At 39.3% G+C, this 22,774-nt stretch overlaps 1 protein-coding gene across 1 annotated transcript in view; it reads right to left on the bottom strand.

Annotated features, from left to right (window-relative positions):
- Positions 1-22,774, bottom strand: part of plxnb2b (plexin b2b) — a 455,012-nt gene that overhangs the window by 169,368 nt on the left and 262,870 nt on the right. The window contains exons 34-40 of the mRNA XM_033967743.2: positions 22,001-22,152; positions 20,008-20,168; positions 14,561-14,708; positions 12,982-13,046; positions 12,837-12,912; positions 11,106-11,180; positions 1,953-7,920 (exon numbers count right to left, since the gene is read on the bottom strand). Of these exons, the coding sequence (XP_033823634.2) occupies positions 7,816-7,920; positions 11,106-11,180; positions 12,837-12,912; positions 12,982-13,046; positions 14,561-14,708; positions 20,008-20,168; positions 22,001-22,152 (782 nt within the window). The 3' untranslated portion in view covers positions 1,953-7,815. The remainder of the gene's footprint in view (positions 1-1,952; positions 7,921-11,105; positions 11,181-12,836; positions 12,913-12,981; positions 13,047-14,560; positions 14,709-20,007; positions 20,169-22,000; positions 22,153-22,774) is intronic.

The raw sequence follows: 22,774 nt of genomic DNA on the forward strand, positions 1-22,774 counted from the left end.
TCAATCTCTCCTTTCATCTGGCCTTTCGACACTTACACACTTTGAAGCGTGCCTGTCACTTATTAATTAAAGTTTCTTCTGCAACTTTTCAACCTTCAGCGTGACGCCAATGACAGAAGATGCAAGCGTGTGTTTACATTACTCACTTGGAATGGCGGTGTTTGTATTCTGTGCATTGTGACAGCAGCTCTGATTTGGCATTTGAAAAGAAAAGCCTTGGTCATCACTCGAAATGCTGCAGGAAGATTGATTGGTATCGCGTAAGGACTTTGGGGAGCATTAACAAGGAATGTGAAGCAAGAATTACATAATATAATACCATTTTAAAAGGCTTTACACTGCGAAAAATGTAGAATGTACAATGATTTAAAGATGCGCTGCGTAACTTTCCTTGTGAGTGCGTCTGCAACCTGGTGTTTCCGTGGAGATGTCTGAGATCTCGCATAGTATGACATTAAATGAATTATCCAACTAGCATTTATTTAATTACATGTGTTTTTCTTCCTAAACAACACCTAAAAAACATGTATTCTTACTCTGATTGAGCTTGCCTCTCCACAGAAAAGACCTGTAACTTGACTATTGGCATTACCTGCTTTTCTTAATTGATAGCTACGGTTAGAATTTACATCTGGAAATCTGATTTAACCATAAACTGTGTAAAGAAGTGGACTAAGAGAGCGTGACGTCATCGAGGCTAGCGGTTATAGCGGCGAATTTGGAGCTGAATTCGTATTTTGGAATTTGACTACGAGTATCATAGCAACCGAAGAGCCAATCCGGAGTTAGGCTGTCAAAACGCGACTTCCCGCCCATATTGATGGTTTAGCAACGCTGTCAATCAAACCTGTTGCTAACGCTAGGGGGAGCATCCTCAGGGAAAGAAGACGTTTCTTTTATTAATGTTCATATGTTGATTTGCAGACGCAAGAGCACAAAACAGGATCATGTAGAGCAGGTTAATACGAATGTTTTAAGACCAAAATGACGAGTCTGACAGCAGCACTTACAGAGAGAGAAGACACAGATTTTTCAATAGAAAGTGAATTGGAGCCAGAAATGATCACTTCCTGTTTGGAATGCAGGAGCTAGCAGGTTAGCTATGTCCATTTATATATACAGTCTATGGATTATACGCAATATTATGAAGTCTGCATCGTGGAGTGTGTAGTACTCTCACCTCAGAGTCAGAAGTTTGCTAGTTCAATGCAGGAGACACATTCTCCAGAGACCATAATATCGACCTTATCTTCAACCATAACGATTTAACAAATTCTTAGTTTTGAGACACTGCAGCTGACGTCACCGAGGCCTTGGTGGTCGGACATTACCGCATGTTTCATCACATTGTTCTGAATAAACCAGGAGACATATTTGTCCTTCACAGACCCGGTTTCACTCACTTTTGGTTTATTGATTTGTTCAGCTGAATCCTCTCCTGCATCTTTCATGAGCCAGCGTCACCTTGGGTTCTCACAGTCTCTCCAAGTCAAATTATAACATATTATTTAAATTATACATATTTCAGTTTAAATTATTGACTTAAACATTTGTAGCTGCTCAAGTAAAAAAAACTTCGAACCTGTTGAATTACTGAATGTCTGTGATGGGGACAGTGTGTTTTCTTACAGGTAAAATGTATTTCATTTATTAGTGTTTCAAGGCTGATTTTTGTCATTTCTATACAAGTAATATTTAATTCAGTTATTATGGTCTAAAAGTTCAATTTCTGCCATAGGTGGGTAGTACGTGTTTCATCCTCATTTTCCTCAAATACCTTTCATTCATTCTTGAGTCATATGTGAGCCCCTTCATGCATTTATTAGTAATATTATTTTGAAGTAATAGTACTCTTACTGGACTACACATTCTGGCTAAAATACACACTGCACTGCCCCAATGAATGAGAACACAAACAGAATAAGCAGGTAGACAATGCCATGTTTTTGTACATTTGTATTTGTGTCCCAGGACATATGCATAGAGTATACAGTTAGAATACAGTATTTCAACATGTTTTACAAAGATTTGTAGAGTATAGGAAACAAGAAATAAAAATTATAACTGCACAGCAGTAAGAAGGTCATTTGAGTATATATTGTCATTTATCGCACACACTGTGGAATAGCTCAGAAACACAGGGCAAAAATAAACACCAGAACAATTTAGCGCTATATTCAATTTACACAAAGACCCTTTAGTTCAGGAGTGTCACACAGTTTCAGTTCAAATCACATTGGCCACTTTGACATGTATTCATTTGGCTTTTGCCTTTGCCACCAAGTCCTATAAGCACACAGCACAGACACTCAAAACAACGCACACGTCAAAACTGCAACATAAAGAGTGAGCCTCTGGTCACAGCCTCTACAGCACAGAACCAACACTCCAACTACACACTGTGTCTACTATCTGCATGAGTCCACCCAGGCGTCAACAACAGCACTTCAACTATATATGCATCAGTGTTAAGGCACGCTTTTGGTCAAAGAAAGGCTTGCATCAATTCTTTTCAGGAGAGGAGACCACAATAAACAACGGCGGAGACAGGACAAGTCCTGGTCAAGTCCTGGTCTAGCCCTGGTCTAGATCTTGTTTATTCCTGGACTGATTGAATCCTCCAGCAGTCCTCATTTAGACCTGGTTTAGTCCTGGTCTGGTCTTGTATTATTTTCATTAAGGAGATGAGACTACACATCCAATATTGATTTAGTACTTGTTTAATCTTTGTGTGGTTAAGAGCACTGGTCTAATATTTATTTAATACTGGTCTAGTCCTGGTCTAGACCTGTTTTAGCTCAGTTTTTTCTTCATTCCTGTTTGGGAGAGGAGACTGCAGTCTAGTCCTGGTTTATTACTGGTTTATTCGTGGTTTAGTCTTGCTTCGTTTTGGTTTGTGAGAGCAGACTTGAGTAAACAGACGAAATGATGGATCTGCGGTCTGTGTGTAATTAGGATCAAGAGCCCCCCCTGCTGATGCCATTACACCGAGTGGCAGGGCTCAGCACCGGCCAATGCCAGGAGCCGTCGGGGGGCAGCCTGTTCCAGATCTGGGCTAAGCTACAAGTCTCCAACAGGCCACAAATCCAGGTTTAGTCCAGGTTTGGTCCTGATTGAGTCCTGGTTTACTTCTTGCTTACCTTATAGTCAGTTTAGGGGTATATGGGCGCCATTTTGAGGACTTTTGACCATTAAAAAGATGGAACATTTTGTTGTAAATTGTTAATAGCCCCAGCAAACAATCCTAATTTTCTATCTGGTTTAGTCCTGATTGAGTCCTGGTTTAGTTCTTGCTTACCCTATAGTGCTGGACAGTCCTGGTTTAGTCTTTTTAAACCTTGACATACTTTACCCAGGTTTAATCTTGGTTTAGTTAAGTTACAGACTGGATTTTGTTAGTTTAAACCTGATTTAGTTTTGTTTCAGTCCTGGGGTATATTCATGGGTTTCAGTTTCCTGGATGCCATTTTTAGAACTTTTGACCATTCAAAGGAACATTTTGTTATGCACGGCAACACTTGCACCTAATCAGCCTCAAAACATCAGAAAGACTTAATTCATAAGGAACAAATAGTTTATTAAGAATGATTTAGGCTTAGTACTAAAAACCATAGCTCCTAACGCTAACCCCTTAAGTGTTTCATAAGCCTGAGTCATTCTTAATCTCATTATGAATCAAGTCTTTTTTCATACTTTTTAAAGGCAAATTAAGTTGTTATTTCTAAGTGTAACTGTTAGGATTGTTACAGTTGAAATATCCATCACTGAAACCAAAAAATATGTGGTTTAGTCCAGGTTTAGTCCAGGTTTAGTCCAGGTTTAGTCCAGGTTTAGTCCAGGTTTAGTCCAGGTTTAGTCCAGGTTTAGTCCAGGTTTAGTCCAGGTTTAGTCCAGGTTTAGTCCACGTGGTTTAGTCCAGGTTTAGTCCAGGTTTAGTCCAGGTTTAGTCCAGGTTTAGTCCAGGTTTAGTCCACGTTTAGTCCACGTTTAGTCCACGTTTAGTCCACGTTTAGTCCACGTTTAGTCCACGTTTAGTCCACGTTTAGTCCACGTTTAGTCCACGTTTAGTCCACGTTTAGACCTGGTAAAGTCCCGGTTTAGTCCTGGTTTAGACCTTGTTAAGTCTACGTTTAGTCCACGTTTAGTCCACATTTAGTCCACGTTTAGTCCACGTTTAGTCCACGTTTAGACCTGGTAAAGTCCCGGTTTAGTCCTGGTTTAGACCTTGTTAAGTCTACGTTTAGTCCACGTTTAGTCCACGTTTAGTCCACATTTAGTCCACATTTAGTCCACATTTAGTCCACATTTAGACCTGGTTAAGTCCCGGTTTAGTCCAGGTTTAGATCTTGTTAAGTCCCGGTTTAGTCCTGGTTTAGACCTTGTTAAGTCTACGTTTAGTCCACGTTTAGTCCACATTTAGTCCACGTTTAGACCTGGTTAAGTCCCGGTTTAGTCCAGGTTTAGATCTTGTTAAGTCCCGGTTTAGTCCAGGTTTGCTTCTAGTTGCGTTTGTCTTAATTTTCTCAGAACTAGGACTAATTACTTTGGATATAGTCCTGGTTAAATCCTTATTTAGTCTTTAGTTTATACATATACATGATTTAGATCCAGTTTAGACCTGGTTTAGTTGTGATTTAGACTTACTCAAAGACCTAGTCCAGTCCTGGTTCAGTCCTGGTTTATAGCTGTTTCAACCCTTATCGAGTCCATACATAGTCAGTAGATCTTTTGACGGTCCTTGTTCATCTCCTCGTCTCCTCAGTCTTACGCCTCATGAGCTTCTCCAGGGACCACATAGACTACAATTAAGTCTGTGAAACCTGTAATTTACCGATTACAGATGACGGCATCTAATTAACCGTGAAATCTCCATCCCTCGCCCCTCCCCTGTCCTCTCCTCACACCCCATTGCAATACTATTATATACATGATTACTCTGTCTATACACTGCAAAAAATTCAACTATATTAGGTAAAATGACTTGTGTGAGCGGGTTTGACAAGTTTAGAGTTTTCATAATGGACGTGTTATCTGATGCGTTTCAAGGTATTTCTTTTATAGCCTGTATTATGTCAGATTCATCATTTATAGCAGTGGCTTAGTGGGTAGAGCGTTCGCCCACAAACCCAAAAATCAAATGTGATTCGACCTGTGCACACTGTTATGTCCTTAAGCAAGACACTTCACACACCTTGTAAAAATCAGGAATATGTAAATGACTGGTGTTGGTTGGAGCTTGATGCCGCAGATTGGCAGCCTCGCTTCTTTCAGTTCACCTCAGGGCAGCTGTGGCTACAGAAGAGGCTTATACCATCACCAGGCGTAAAATGAATGGATACCCAATAACTACAGCTTAATTAGTCTTTATAAAATCTTTGTTCATGCTCTAATAGGTCAAAATTGTTCCGCTTTAAGTCAATTTAACTAATGCAGATGTCAATTTTTAAACATTTTCGAAACAAAGAATACATATGAACAGTACTAAATTATTATTAACATCAGCAATAAGCAGCTAGCTTTAGAGGCAGAGTGTTCGATGACAACTGGAAAGATACAAAATATAAAAAAAACAATGCTTTTGGACATTGGTCACAATATTGCTCCATCGCTACTGTTTAAGAACTCGTGAGCGGACTTTATTGCAGTGCTAAGATGAATGACAAACATGAAATCAGGAAAAGACTTAAGCAAAAAAACTGAAGTGTAAATGGATTTAAATGAGTTTTATAAAATGTCTTGTGTGCTTTAATTGCAGTGGAATGTATCATGGCACTGTACAATAAAGGGACACGAACTACTGTGCTTTTCAGTCAAAAAACATCATTCAAAACATTTCCGTGGCTTGTTGCTGGGAGTCAGATTTGATTCATGGTCATGTACTAGTTTAGTCTTCGCAATTATACAATGTTTTTGCATGTTCTGCCTGTGTCTGGGTGGGTTTATTCCACTGTTTTCACCTATCACTTTATAACATGCATGAGAGACAGATTTTCAAGCTAGCTACTCCTTACAAGCCAAGTTACAGCTCAGATCTGTGGAGCTGGCACACAGTAAGGAGACGGACATACTGCGGAACATTCCAAGCAAAGCAATAACATCTCTGGGGTGACGAGCAGGTTCCAGAACAGTTCGATTGTACGCCTCTCGTTAATTTTGTTCTCTTCCAGCAACAAGCCACTGCATCGACTGATGACCTGTCAATCATAGGAGACCGAATCCTAGTTGGGTCCCTTTTTTGGTCTCTGGTTTTGGTCCAAGTCCTTGACCAAGATCCAGTCCAGGCTCCAGTCCAGGGAGAGTGGGCGGGTTAACAGTAGGCATCCTGTGTGTGCATCCAGCCCTCCCGCATTTTCACACTCATACATAATGTACTATATATATACGCATCATAAAAACACCACATACTTGAGCCATTTAAAAAGATATTCTCATTATTATTATTATAAAGCTCTCCTCGGAAAGACTGCACCATAAAAAAAATATATAATACAATTTTAAAACCTTTTTCTACACTGAAAGAAATTGAACATCTGATTGGATCCTGTGACAGTAAGGGGCATAGGTCGCTGCAATGCAATCTGGGAAAAAAGTAGAGTGAGTGTGTGGACATTTCAAAGTTTGGCAAAGTAGTTTTAAGGCGTACCTATGACAGAGTAACTATCATTTTCATTCAAAAGTTCAGAAAATTATTTCACCTTTTAAACTTTTTTAAATGAAGGCCAGACACTATGGGAAAATGTCTTTCTTTTCATTTCTATCAACAGTTTGCTTCCATGAAATATCAACTTTCACTTAGTCCTGGTTTAGTCCAGATGTAGACTTAGTTTGGTCTTCGTTTAGTCCTTAATTTGTCCTAGTATAGACCAGGTTCAGTCTTTATTTCATTCTAGTTTAGAAATCATTAACCCTGGTAATAGTCCTAGATCTAGTTTAGTCCTGGGTTAGTCCCGTTTTAGTCCTGTTTTAGTCCCACTTTAGTCCCACTTTAGTCCCACTTTAGTCCCACTTTAGTCCCACTTTAGTCCCACTTTAGTCACGCTTTAGTCCCACTTTAGTCACGCTTTAGTCCCGCTTTGCGTCTAGTTGTATCTGTGTTTCATTAGTCCTAGTTTTAACAAAATTAAGACTCTGGCAATAGTCCAGGTTTAGTCTTGGTTTAGTCTTGGTTTAGTCTTGGTTTAGTCTTGGTTTAGTCTTGGTTTAGTCTTGGTTTAGTCTTGGTTTAGTCTTGGTTTAGTCTTGGTTTAGTCCTGGTTTAGTCCTGGTTTAGTCCTGGTTTAGTCCTGGTTTAGTCACTGTTTAGTTCAGTTTTAGTCCTGGTTTAGTCCTAGTTTAGTCCTGGTTTAGTCCTGCTTTAGTCCTGCTTTAGTCCTGCTTTAGTCCTAGTTTAGTCCTGCTTTAGTCCTGCTTTAGTCCTAGTTTAGTCCTGCTTTAGTCCCGCTTTAGTCCCGCTTTAGTCCCACTTTAGTCCCACTTTAGTCCCGCTTTAGTCCCGCTTTAGTCCCGCTTTGCATCTAGTTGTGTGTCTGTGTTTCATTAGTCCTAGTTTTGACAAAATTAAAAACAAAATCAGGACTTTGGCAATAGTCCTGGTTTTGTCCAGGTTTAGACCTTGTTACGAACTGGTTAAGTCCAGGTTTGCTTCTGGTTTAGACTTGATTTAAAACTTTGAGAGCAAACTTACTCAAAAAAGTAAAAATAGCCTACTCCTGTCCTGATCTTCCCATAGTGTTTCACCTTGGACCCGAGCTATGCCCCTGTAGTCACTGGCAGTATCCGTACTCCCCACCCTCCCCTGTCCCTCCCAGCGATACGTTAGAGATCCGTCACTTTGTTTTCCAACGCGGCCGCTATTTGTTGTAGCCGGAGGGTCAGCTGTTTGCTCTGTGCGGCGGGATCCTCGTCCAGGGATGCAATGATCTGAAAGAGAAGAGACAGGGGACGTGAGGTAACAATGAAGGAAGATGTAGAGGAATAAATTGTACCGACGGGGAGGACAGAGGAGCGAGGGAGTGGACAATGGACAAACCAAGAAGGACGAGAGGAACAGAGGTGTTTTTCAATTATTAATGGCAGTACAGAGAGGCTGCACTATGTTTGAAAAAATAAAATAATAAAAAAAATGTGGAGGTTTTTGACAAGCATTGAGATTTCTATTAGGCTTGCAATTTATATTTTGTTTTTATATTAGTATTCTGCTCAAAGTTGTTATTGTAAAACACGCCCAGAAGCAATGGCACTGAAGAAAACTGAAATATGAACTGATAGAAGAGAAGATATTTGATTATTCGCTGTTTTCATATCATGCAGACAAGCAGGTGATGCAACCAGGCCAACTTATAGGTTCTAGTTCTGTGGAGAGGCGACCCCGCTCTCATGCAGTATTCATGTGATCCTCGAGATTCCGGGGTTCTGACTCGTTTCCGTTCATGTGCTTTTATGTCGGAAAGTCGGAAAGTTGATGTCACCACCAATAAAATCATTAAAAGCGCTCATTAACAGCATTTAAATGAGCTAACCAGTAAGATTTGTTTCTGTTGTAATATGTATTAGTCTGAAAAACACTCTCCAGAGTTCCTGAGGACAACATGAACGCAGCAGTAGTAACAGTATTGATACTTTGTCCACATTCCCTCAGGGTGTGATGCCAATTCTAAACACTGCTTTATCTGAGCCCTGACAGACTTTCATTTGAGCTTTATTTTAACACAATCTGACAAGAAAGAGCTGGTTTAGTTGGAACTACAACAGGTGAGCTGATTTGTGCTGTTATACAAGTCTCTCAAACGTGCATTGCAGTCCAAAGTTAACATTAGCCAACAGTTTTTTAGGTCTCCCGACATCACTAAATGAGACCATGAGCGCTCATATTAACACAGACTCCTGAAAGTGTGTGGTTTAAATCCATTTTGTTCTTTTTGTTGTTGTTTTTTTTTACTTTTTTGGCTGTGTTTGCTAATGCGTGCACTGTGTCACCAAGTGCTCAACATTCCACCATAGAGTCATTGCAAAGTATCACCTGATAGAGAAGCTTTACTGTCTGTCCCAGCGGGGGGCAAACTTTTCTTTGACAAGGCCCAACATTCATCATAAGCGTCGTACATAAAACGCATTAAAAAACACACAGCAGTGGCCTGAGCTCGTCCGGGACAGTTCAGAGAGACAACGGCATTAAGAATGAAGGATTTGATGTATATGTTTTTATGGGCCACAGGGACTTTGTGGAGCTTGCCTGATGGTGAGAGTGTGACGGTGTTATGAAGCGGGTGAGAGGAGTCTTCGCTGATGTGAGGGGCCGTCCTCCGCTCTGAGCCGCCGTAGAGTTCAGACACAGCGTTTGCATTGTACCAGTGATTTCACCTGATTTATGACACGAGAGAGATTTGATTTGCGGTTTACTGTCAAGAACTGGAACTACGATGTGAGCTCGAAATGGATTATGGAGTCTATCAGTGATTTGTAAACCACTGTTAAAATGTCCTTATGCACACGAAATGATCCGTGGTTTGTCTGTGTACGAAAAGGCACAGCAGAGCCTCCATGTACTGAGTCAGCGTGCTGTTTAAAGGACAGGGCAGTGTTCATTTTTCAGTCCCAAGATATTTAAAAGACAGCACCTGCTCCACCTGCTGCCCCTGGATAGGGAGAGTTTGGTACAAAGCCAGAGGGAACTGTCCTTTGTAGCTGCCCTGTCATGATAATTACAACAATACAGACTTATCGTTCAATACACGAAAGCTGGAGCAGTATTTATTGTGTGTACTTTTTCTTTTTCTTTGCACTACTATTGGTTATTTTTGGCTGTACAATACAATTTCAGCCGTAAAAAAGTTGAATTTATAACTTCTATGACTCATTACAGACTCAAACTAAGTACTTAAGTGTTTCATTCTGCTGTTTATGTACTGCAGCTCATAATTCTCTCATAATAATGTACATTTAGAGTAGTTTTAGTGGTTTAAATCTGCTCTTGGGTTATCATGTCAATGGCATAAATGAGTTTCAATATGATCGTTTACCGTCTATATTTACTTCGGCTATATATCGCACTTCAAAATGTTCTTATCGTGACAGGGGTATTTTGAGTTCCTTGGTCTCGGAGATGTTCAGCTCCAGTGAGCCCTCAGCGGATTCGACTTTATAATTAAACAGAGCAAACACCGGAGTCACCAGAGCCGAGCGGTCCACGTACTTCAGTAGTCATCCCTGTCGTCCCTGTGCATGTTTTAAGTGATTTTAGAGCAATACAAAGCCTATGGTTGAAGTAATGCAAGATATAGGAGCTCGCACAGCCTCCACCAGAAAGGTTACAGAGTGCACCTTTAAGTAAGTGTAGTCACGGAAACAAATGTGCTAGTATTTTGAGTCAAATATCTGAAAATATCACTGAGACCTTGTTTTGTTATTGTACTTCTATTTACAAAGTGTTGCCAAGCCCTGATCCTAAAAGCTTATTGATATAAACTCCCACTTTTGCAGCTTGACAGACATTTGTTTACTTGTTCATTAGATTTTGTTTATCCAGTTTACTGACCCACAATGGACGCTTCAAAAATCAATTCCCGGAGCAATTTTCCAATTCACATCCCACCGAAATGTTTTCAATTAAAATTTTGTACAATCACTCTTCTGGTATATGGAGAGTGAAGCCAGGGGAGTAAAATGGAAAGGCAATAATATGGTGGGCAGTAGTGCGTTCAGTGGAAAAGGCTCTGGGCGAGATATGAAAAAAGCACAGGAAATATGTCTTACCCGAGCGTGCTATGAGTGGATAGGGACAATTTATTTGTAAACTACTCCAAAGACATGTTTTAAAATTCTAATTAATTTAAATTTAAATTTTAATTACATTTTGTATTTGTAATTCATATTTACACGGCTGTTTCTTGGTAAATCATTCTGTTTTCTGTGTTGCATGTGCCAAAATATGTTTTAAAAACTAAATTAAATAAGAATTGAAATCCTTTCAATAGAAATTTTGAACTTGAATTTTGACAGGTCTTAAAAGTGATAACGGCAGCAATATTGTAGTAGTGACAGTAGAAGTAAAATATGCAGCAAAAGTATTTGTAAAAGCAGAGGTGTGAGTAGTAGCTGTGTCTCACCCCATCGTAGTATTTGCTGGCATACTGGTACAGCTGATGCAGAGCCACTTGTGTGTTCAGTTTGTCTGTGTGAGCCTGAAAGAAACAAAAATCAAACCAATTAAAATAAAATAAAATGCAATTAAACAATTTAAAAGGGACAACATTCAAAAGTAGAGATGTCCCGATGCAGCTTTTTCAGTTCCGATACGATATCACTACTTTGACTTTAAATATTTGCTGATACCAGATATTAACCCATACCAGCGCAGGGATGGAAAATGGCTCTTATTACCTTAAAACACAGTTCACTTATTACACACAGATCCAAGTGTGTTATGCAACGGTTAATCATCATTCAAATCACTACTGAACAGCTTTGAGTATATGTTCAAACATTATGAGATGTTCTAGGCCAAAATCAGTCTGTAAATACTCTTATTACGTCCAATTAAAGGGTCAACCAGGATATCATCTTAACCGATTTTATGGAACCGATACCTGATCCAGCAAAATGTTCATTATCAGCACCAATATTCAATAAAAGAACACATTTATATCCATCTGCTTTTACATTGCACATTCTCTTATTAATCTCTAACATTTTATTATATAATGTATAAATATTGTATACCCCAAGGACAAAAAACAATCCCTCTATTTGTGTCATCAAATTCCAACCAAAATGCAGGTAAAATGTATGTGCACCAAACACATTTTTCTGACAGTTTAAACAAAATGAAGGCGATAAAGGAAATCAATCATTTTATTTGTCAAATCATTGCTAATGGGTAATTTTGAACAGATCTGGCCCTTGTTTATTCATCACATCTGCTGCCATATCCAACCAGGAAGTAAAATGATAAACTTGACCAAAATTATCAAACTAAACAAGACGAGATCTGATATTCTAAACCCTCATGTGCACTTTTGTCCTTTCTACACCAATTAATTCAACCTGAAAAAAAAAACCTAGTTACAATATGTTTTATGATGTACTCCTTAATTATAAACCTTTCATCACATAAAACAATAAACAATACAACTTAAAGGTTAGAAGAAAGTGCAACAGTCAAATTTATTTTGTTTTTCAGGGTTTAAAAATATCACTGTAAAAAGTCTCTGACATAAATGAAGGAACAAACAAAGTAACCTTTAGAGGAGGCAGCATCATTAGATAAAGTCTGACATACTGAAAATGTGACTACTCCCACTAATACTGCGACTATTTACATTATGAAGTAAAAGTAATGTCATCATCGTAGATTAAATCGACACTATACTGATATTTGAAATGGAAGTGTCGATATAGAGCTGCCCAAAATATGTCAACAAAAGTATAAATAACAAAGTAACATTTAGAAAATTTCATATCGCAGTAGTAATATTTGTAGTATTATTAGATGTAGTAGAATTAGTAACAGCAGCAGCAGTCGTAGTGGTGGTAGTAGTAGTTTAAACAGTAGTAGGAGCAGTATTAGTTGTTTTAGTACAGTATTAAAGAGAAGAAATGTAACTGTAAAAGGTTTAATATCAGTAATAGTTATGGAACTAATAATAATGGTAATAGTAGAAACAGTATTCACAGCAAAATCAGTAGTAGTAATAGTACTAGTTATAGTTGTGGTATTAGAAGCAGTAGTAGGAGTAGGAGTAATATCAGTAGCCTATTATTAGTCACAGTAGTAGCAGTAATACAGCACATTATGATTAGTAGTGGCAAAGTAAAGTAAAGCTGTAGCAAATTCTCACCCGTGACACTTCGGCCAAATGTGTGTTCATGTCCTGGTCGCTCACAGGTACCATCTGCCTGATCCCCTTGTAATAACTGAACACAGAGACAGTATTAGGATGAGTTATAATAGAGAGTTTAATTAGAGAGCTTGAGTCTACTCACTCGTCCACCATCTTCTTGTAGGTGGAGATCTCCTTTGCATAGAGTAGTTTGTTACTTGGAGAGTCCTAGAAACAACAAGAGCCACTTCAGAATAATCCAACTTCAACTATTAACACTCAGACGCAGGCACGGTAAGAAAAGGTCAGGGGCATGTATGCTCTCACTTCAACAGTAAAGATATGCCACGCAGTTGTCTTCATGGATATGCTGTTGTTTGTTTAGAATGTTTCATAGTATGGCATTAAACTAATCTCTGATCTAGGATTTATTCAATTACAGTGAATTTATTGGTCAAAAATACATTGAAAACCTGCATTCTTGTTGTCGGTGGGGTTATATAATGTTATATAATGCACTTTTAAATAAATGTATAAAATTATAATGTTTTTCCATTGCTCATTGACAAACCAGAAAGTTACACACTAACCAAAAAGTAACGCACTAACCAGAAAGTAACACACTAACTAGAAAGTAACATGCTAACCAGAAAGTAACACGCTAACCAAAAAGTAACACGCTAACTAGAAAGTAACACACTAATCAGAAAGTAACACACTAACTAGAAAGTAACATGCTAACCAGAAAGTAACACGCTAACCAAAAAGTAACACACTAACTAGAAAGTAACGCGCTAACCAAAAAGTAACACACTAACCAAAAAGTAATGCACTAACCAAAAAGTAACGCACTAACTAGAAAGTAACATGCTAACCAGAAAGTAACACACTAACCAGAAAGTAACACACTAACCCGAAAGTAACACACTAACTAGAAAGTAACACGCTAACCAGAAAGTAACACGCTAACCAAAAAGTAACGCACTAACCAAAAAGTAACACACTAACCAGAAAGTAACACACTAACCAAAAAGTAACGCACTAACCAGAAAGTAACACACTAACTAGAAAGTAACACGCTAACCAGAAATTAACACGCTAACCAGAAAGTAACACGCAAACCAAAAAGTAACACACTAAGTAGAAAGTAACACGCTAACCAAAAAGTAATGCACTAACCAAAAAGTAACGCACTAACTAGAAAGTAACATGCTAACCAGAAAGTAACACACTAACCAGAAAGTAACACACTAACCCGAAAGTAACACACTAACTAGAAAGTAACACGCTAACCAGAAAGTAACACGCTAACCAAAAAGTAACGCACTAACCAAAAAGTAACACACTAACCAGAAAGTAACACACTAACCAAAAAGTAACGCACTAACCAGAAATTAACACGCTAACCAGAAAGTAACACGCTAACCAAAAAGTAACGCACTAACCAGAAATTAACACGCTAACCAGAAAGTAACACGCAAACCAAAAAGTAACACACTAAGTAGAAAGTAACACGCTAACCAGAAAGTAACACACTAAGTAGAAAGTAACACGCTAACCAGAAAGTAACACACCACAGTTGTAAAACATTTTAACGTTTTGAACTTTCAAATGTAAAAGTTTGAAAAATAAAGATCCATAATATTGATGCTTATAAAGGGGAGGAGGGAGTCTAACCCACAACCTCCTCACTCAGAGGAGACAGGATAACCACTCTGCCACAGTTCCACAGGAGGACTGACCCGGCTTAGTTTGTGCTCGCTCTTGGTGCACGCGTCCATAAACGTCTGGGCGATGACGGACAGAGCGGCGTCCACCACCTCCGTAACATTCACGTCGAAGATGAAGTGAGGATTCTTCAGGATGTTCACCCAGAAACGCAGAGGCAGACTGTGAGAAAGAGAGAGACAGAGAGGAGGGAGAGGGTCAGAGAGAGAGAGACAGAGACAGAGAGAGGAGGGAGAGGGTCAGACAGAGAGAGAGAGAGAAACAGAGAGAGGAGGGAGAGAAAGAGATGGAGGGAGAGGGTCAGACAGAGAGAGACAGAAACAGAGAGAGGAGGGAGAGAAAGACAGAGGGAGAGGGTCAGAGAGAGAGAGAGACAGAAAGAGGAGGGAGAGAAAGAGATGGAGGGAGAGGGTAAGAGAGAGGGACAGGGAGAGGGTAAGAGAGAGGGACAGAGAGAGAGACAGGGAGAGAGAAACAGATGGAGGGACAGGGTCAGAAAGAGAGAGAAACAAAGACAGAGGGAAACAGAGAGAGGAGTGAGAGAAAGAGACAGACGGAGTCAGAGAGAGGAGAGAAAGAGAGAAACAAAGACAGAGGGAGACAGAGAGCGAGGGAGAGAGGAACAGATGGAGGGACAGGGTCAGAGAGAGAGAGAGAAATGGAGACAGAGGGAGACAGAGAGAGGAGGGTGAGGGTCAGAGAGAGAGATAAACAGAGACAGAGAGGTGGGAGAGAAAGGGATAGAGGGAGAGGGACAGAGAGAGATAGAGAGAGAAACAAAGACAGAGGGAAACAGAGAGAGGAGGGAGATAAAGAGACAGAGGGAGTCAGAGAGAGGAGAGAAAGAGAGAGAGGGTCAAAGAGAGAGAGAGAGGGTCAAAGAGAGAGAGAGGGTCAAAGAGAGAGAGGGAGAAACAAAGACAGAGGGAGACAGAGAGAGGAGGGAGAGAGAGATAGAGGGAGTCAGAGAGAGGAGACAGAAAGAGTAGAGGGAGTGGGACAGAGAGAAACAGAGACAGAGGGAGAAGGAGAGAAAAAGAGAGAAAGAAACAGACAGATAGAAAGAGAGAAAGAAAGAAAAGAGGCAGTGAGTGAGAGAGAGGCAGAGAGACGGAGTTAAAGAGAGGGATAAGGAGAGAGAAGACAGAGAGGAAAAGAAGGAGAGAAGGAAGGAGGGGGGTTACAAAACGTCATTAGCATTATTTATGACTTAATAAGAGGTTGTCTGAAAAAAAAGCTGGTTGAAGTAGTTCTCAAAATTAATGTTACTTCAAAAAATAATATTACTAGAGTTAATCAAGTCACCACTTAATAAAAAGCGAGTACGGAAGTAATTCAGAAAGCATTATTAAACCCGACGCTTCAACTTCTAAGATATTATAGATTATAGTGAATTTATATGAGTGAAATTGTAGAACGACAAACTCCACTCAGACTTGTACAGCAGAGCGGGCACACTACAACTCAGGAAGGCCCCTCTGGGTAATATGTCCGTTAGTTTAAAGTGCATGTGACAGGGTTTCATGTTTTTTTTATTATGACTTGGTTTGGTGGGATAATACCTGTGCTAAATATTTATCACAGTATTACATGAGTCAAGTGGCAGTTACGGAAAAGAGCAAAAAACGCAGGTGGTGATTATTGTTATTACTCTGTCTGTCATATCTGCGGATAAATTTCACTAAATTCTGAAATCTATATCAACTACTTTCACTAATATAGAATTACTAACCTGTCAAACGCACTTTAAACTAGCCTACTTGCTCCTAGGGCTTGACATCGATCGCTAAATGCTGCTAATCACTGTGTCTGTCAGCTCCAAAATGACTGGACTGCCCATGAGGTCTCCATCAATCATAAATGACCAACAGACAACCAGAGAGGCTGACAGAATGATTATGGGAGGAGTAGTGCCACTTTTGTCCCCCGGAGCCGGTCTGAATTTGAACTCCAGGACCTAGCTGCACAACTACGCTACACTCGTCTTTTATTTATTGCAATTATTTTCTTATGTGGGTATATATATATATATATATATATATATATATATATATATATATATATATATATATATATATATATATATATATATATATATTTATTTATTGCCCTGGTACTCAACTTGCCTATCAAATCGCCCTATGGGGAAAAAACACTTGCCACTTGCCCAGTTTGATCTTTCTATCCCTGTAAAGTACTTCAATGTGGGTGGTGGATTAGAATACACACACTACAATAGACAGACATATGCTGCAAATCGACTTTTCAGAGCTTTTAACCATATTATAGTTGTTTCCCCTTCTCATTTATACTCTTAAAGTTGTATTTGGGGTGATTTGTGCATGTTTGAGCAACCTTTAACCTCTTATTTTCAAGACGCCATATTGCTCATCAACTCCCATTTTCACCACCACCTGCATCTGCCCACTGCTCTGTACTGACTTCTCATATTTCACTTTCTTAACTGGTGATACACTAAGGATTCATCATTTTAGTACAAATGAAAAAAATCACTGCATGCTAATGTGATCTGCAGCTATCCAGCATGGTCTCTTTGTCGTGATGACGTTTTCATCTCCCATTGGGCACCACGATGTTAGAATTCAGACGTCAGTGGGCTCTTTTCTTTTATTTATTCATTTTAAATGAATATTGTGATGTAAAATGTGCAAATTATAACATAATGATCCACAGGTGTCATAAATTATAGCTATATAGCAGACACAATACATACAATAGAACAATAGCTCTCCTTTAAATGTCTTTAGACCACATCTTAGCACAGCAGATCATCTCTTGACCCTCTGGTGCACTCAGTTTTTCAGCTTTCCTCAGTCGCCAAGTAATGGTTGAAAAGTGGCCGTAGAGTAAATACAAGTTACAGTAAAGCCTTGGTGGAAAACTTTGCGTCCCGAGATGCCTTCATGGCACTGTAGACACTCTGTACATTACGATCGCACACAACTCTCCATCTGCTGTAATCACCATCTTTCAGCACTATGTTGTCTCATAGGAACACCGCCTCCTTTTGTTCTTTGGTGTATTGCAACTCGCGTGGATAAGTATCTTTGACAGTCAAGTACACAGTTTAAAAATAACCTGACAAGTACAGGTTTTACGATTGGACAAAATGACACCTTCATGAAAAGTGTCTCCGTCCCTGTTATTATCCTGCACTGAACTCTGCTGCGGGCTCAAAGCACTGCCCTGCTGTGTAGCAAGACACAATAGAGAGTACACACAGAGGGAGGACATGGCTCGTGTAGTCCAGATTTGGTCCTGATCAATTCCTGGATCAGACCTGGTTTAGATCTGTCATGTTGTGGTTTACCTATGGATATAAAGTTCTGATTAAGACCTGATTTCGACCTGGTTTTGACCTGGTTTTGACCTGGTTTAGATCTGCTTTAGAACTGTCATATCGTGGTTGACATACACGTTCTGGTACAGAACTGATACACGTACAGTTCTGGTTTAGACCTGGTTTAGCCCAGGTTTAGCCCTGGTCTAGCAATGGTTTAGATCTGTCATGTTGTGGTTTACATATGAATATAAAGTTCTGGTTTAGCTCTGGTTTAGCCCTGGTTTAGCCCTGGTTTAGCTCTGGTTTAGCCCTGGTTTAGCCCTGGTTTAGCTCTGGTTTAGCTCTGGTTTAGCCCTGGTTTAGTCCTGGTTTAGTCCTGGTTTAGTCCTGGTTTAGTCCTGGTTTAGCACTGGTTTAGCACTGGTTTAGCACTGGTTTAGCCCTGGTTTAGTCCTGATTTAGCCCTGGTTTAGCCCTGATTTAGTTTTGGTTTAGTCCTGATTTAGCCCTGGTTTAGCCCTGATTTAGTTTAGCCCTGATTTAGCCCTGGCTTATCACTTATTTCAACACCAAAACTTTTCAAATGTTCAATTGTCACCCTGAAACCACACAACATCATAATATCCACTGATTTTCAGAACAGCACGCTCCCTTCATCAAAATCTTTCCAAATCATGGAAAAATCAAAACTTTGCCTCAAAACAGTCAAACATTTTTGCAAACCTCTAGTCCCTGATTACAGCAAGCCGTGCCTTTCGAGATATCCAAAACATGCACCATGTAAAATTCATTTCGCTTCGGCGCTATCTCCGGGGGATAGCTACGCCTTGAATACAATGGGTAGCAAAAATAGCAATGTAGCAATAATCACAGAATTAAATTAGCTTGGGACATAATTAGCATGTTTGTTTGTTGTTATGCCTCGTACACATATTCATTATTTAATAGCTGGCCTCTCCCTTGATTTGATAAACAGAACGGCTGGCTGCAGACAGTGGCGTTGCGAGGAGGAGAGGAGTAGTAATTAAATCGCTCATCCTTGGTCCGTGCGTAGCCTGCTCTCGCACGCTAGCCAAAACGTCAATCATGAAAATCTACATGCGACGCGCAGCCTGCTTGTGTGGTTGCCGTGACACTAATTTATGCACTTAAATGTCAACACGAGGGGATTGCAAACTAATCTAGATTTGTTGTTCTTCGAATTCAATGACTTTGGCGATAAGAAGTTTCCATGAAAGTGTGTGAATATTGGATGAATAATTTTAGGCCTACGGATCTAGGGGTTTATCTTTTGGTTTTAAAGTTATGAAAAAATAGCACCATTGCCATATTAATTAATAATTCAAAACATATCTATTAAAATGTCGAATGTCCTCAAAATGTCAGCTAGAGACATTGAAACATGAATACAAGCAGGACTCATCCAGGACTCAGCTTGAGCCCTGGTGGGCCCTGGATGAGTCCTGAATGAGTCCTGGTTGAGTCCTGGACGAGTCCTGGACGACTCCTAGATGAGTCCTGGTTGAGTCCTGGATGAGTCCTGGATGAGTCCTGGTTGAGTCCTGGTTGAGTCCTGGATGAGTCCTGGATGAGTCCTGGATGAGTCCTGGATGAGTCCTGGTTGAGTCCTGGATGAGTCCTGGATGAGTCCTGGATGAGTCCAGGTTGAGTTCTAATTTAGTCCTGGTCGAACCCTGGTTGAGCCCTAGTTTAGTCCTACTTCAGTCCTAGTTTAGTTCTGGTTTAGTCCTAGTTGAGTCCTAGTTTAGTCCTACTTTTATCCTACTTTAGTTCTGATTTAGTCCTTGTTTAGTCCTACTTTAGTCTTAGTTTAGTTCTAGTTTAGTCCTAGTTTAGTTCTGGTGGCAAGTTAAGTTACAAGGTGCGCACACTATTCTCTATTCTATTTAATTCTTGCTAGATACTTAGTCCAGGTCTAGTCCAGGTCTGGTCCTGATTAGTCCTAGATTAGTTCTGTATTAGTCTTGGATTAGTTCTGAATTACTCCTGTATTACCCACAAAATAAATAAAAATTGAACTAATATATGATACTTTTAAATCCAAACATATATTTTTTTATTAACAAAATCTAAAATGTACAAATCAGCCAGTGTCATGCAGCTGAGCATCTCTCTGACTTGTTCCTCTAGTTTTACCTGTTCGTCTTCCAGATGTGGATTGTCTCCTCGTCCACGTTGTTGTGTTTCAGCGCCTGCTCGTCCAGAAAGTCGAAGAAATATTTGACGGCCGGAGGAACGACGGCTCCTGAACACAACACGCTGCGGAAGAAGTCATCCACGAACTGCTGCAAAGTGCCCTGAAAGCAGCACAGAGGAATCAATGAGACAATTGTGGTGTAAATTATAACCAAAACGGTATACAGTCATGGGAAGAGTACTTGGAAATGTGTTTGATTACAAAATACTGAAAACCTGGATTAAAAATATATATATTCAGTTACATAAATATTGGATAGCAGTGTGACTCTGAAGTGCTGTATGTTTACAAAATTTTGAGAGTGTTTAAACAAGAGAAATGTGAGAAAATGTTAATGCTTGTGTGAAAAAAGTGTATAAAGTGTGTGGTGAGGGGTTTTACAGCTGCAAAACATATAGAATAATTGTAAAAAATATTGTGTTAAACATGTGTGAATGAAACAAAACACAAGTCTAGGTCTGTTTGTGATGAGGAAACAACATTAGAACAAAGAACAGAAAATGGTGCGATATGGGCCCTTTAAGAGGCATTATATTATACTGAGAAAAGGGACATAGTATGAAAACTGTTTTATGTTAGTTGCACTGTTTGTAATGCCAATTTATCACTGATTAGAGAAGGTAAAACTGTACACACACTCACAACTACAGCTTGATAATACTGTGCAGTTTGAAGCCTAAATTGCGTGATCAAATACCACAATGTATTCCTTTGATTTTAGTGCCACTAAATGAAAGGTTCTGCTGGTTAAATCAACTGTTTTATTTGTTCTGATAAACTGAAGTAACTGTCTGGAATACAGTAGCTCAAAATCATTATTATGAGTCCATATTTTGTGTAGATACTTCCAAACATGCAAGTTAGTGTAAAGTAGACCTGTCATGATAACACATAACACAGAGATCTATTGCAATAAATGATAATATTGAAAGTAATTTATGCCACTTATGCAATTAAAATAAAGCAAGATAATCTCAGTGAACTATTTTTAAATACACAGTGTCATTAAACAACAATAAAAATAAGTTTTGCAAAGAAACTGTACACACGATAAACACTGAGCTCCAAAATATACAGTTCCAGCTTTAATTAATTGCATGATAAGTTGATATATATAGTAATTATCATGACAGGCCTAAAGTAAAGTCGAGCTAAAACTGTTTATATGTGATTGTATTTCTCATATAGCAGATAAAATATGCTCTATAGAGGGACAGAGGCTCCGATAGCTCCACTCCCACAGTGAAAAATACACGTCTACATTTATACCAAACTCCACACAACTGTACAACAACTCAGCCTTATGTAACACATTACCCTTTGTCGTGTTAATCACTGTCATCTTTGTACCGTTTCTCCGTACCCCACTCATTGCTGGGTTGCAGATGACATCACAACATCCTACAGGCCAATAATATTTAATACAGACAGGGGGCAGCCACAATGAATGTAGTTAATATGCAGTATTGTTGTTTTATTGTACTACAGTGAGTCCTCGGGTCTAGTTATTAATGCCAATGGTCAGGTTCAACATTTGTCCATTTAACCTTTAGATATTTCATGGCAAAGTAGAATCTGAAAACTGTCAATAGTCGATATATTTTGTACTTGACACCAGTCTCTTGCAAATTTTGTTACTTATTTTGAATTTTTTATGACCATTTATTTGTTTGTTATTATATTATCCTGTAATGCGTGAAGCCACTGTGTCCAAATAATTCCCCATGTGGATCAATAAAGTTTACCCAAGTTTAAATCTATAAACCTTTCTCACAACAGTTTATTTTCTTGTCCTCTTCGACATTTTTTTTCAGATTAAATTAAAGCTCATACTGGAACCTCATATGGAGTGACATTTTGAGGAGAATCAGACAATTGGATAACTGCAGGCCTAAATGTCAGTGTAATTCGCCGTTCTGTGTGTGTTTGTACCTTGACGGAGAGCAGGCGTGTGAGATAGATTTCTGTGATGGCTTTGGTCATCGACTTGTCCTTTATACTTCCTCGTTTGGATTTGATCTCATCCAGCTCCTCGGTCGGCCGGACCAGATGGAACACTTTGTCATCCTCCAGCAAAGCATTCCCTGCAGACAATAAAGAACAGCCATTTGGAGATATCAGGAACATTTTGGGATAGAGTGCTGGCCACAGTGTAGCTTACAGCGCGGTAATAGTATGGCATTAAGGCGGAAACAGCAGGGCGACCGGGATCTGGGATGACAAAAGGGTGAATGCAATTTGCAGCTGTGTTTCCTTATAAACAAACAAAACTATACAAACTTTAAAGTCTTAGTTTGAACTGTTCAAAAAGAAGCTGAAAGGAAGCAGCCAAAATGTAACTTGTGTGCGTGTCTGCGCCCTCTGCTGGAAACAATGGGAGTGAATACAGTTGTCCCTCACTATATCGTGGTTCACCTTTCGCTGTCTCGTTGTTTCGTGGATTTTTTTTTGCAATTTTACATGCTTTTTTCTTTCTTTTTTTTTTTTACATCATATGAACGTGCATTGTGTTCTGCGTTCTGATTGGCTACGGGACTGTAGACCATTGTCAATCAATCTCCATGCCGTTCAGTCAAATTTACATAAATGTTGGATCGACACTACAGCGGAGCAACGCCAGGACCAAGAAGCGGGGTCAGAGGAAATGTGAAATACATGTGAGTCACTATTAATTAATTAAACAAGAAAAAAATGTGAGAAAATGTT

This window comes from Periophthalmus magnuspinnatus, chromosome 6 (genome assembly GCF_009829125.3).
Source record: "Periophthalmus magnuspinnatus isolate fPerMag1 chromosome 6, fPerMag1.2.pri, whole genome shotgun sequence".
NCBI classification, from domain to species: Eukaryota; Metazoa; Chordata; class Actinopteri; order Gobiiformes; family Gobiidae; genus Periophthalmus; species Periophthalmus magnuspinnatus.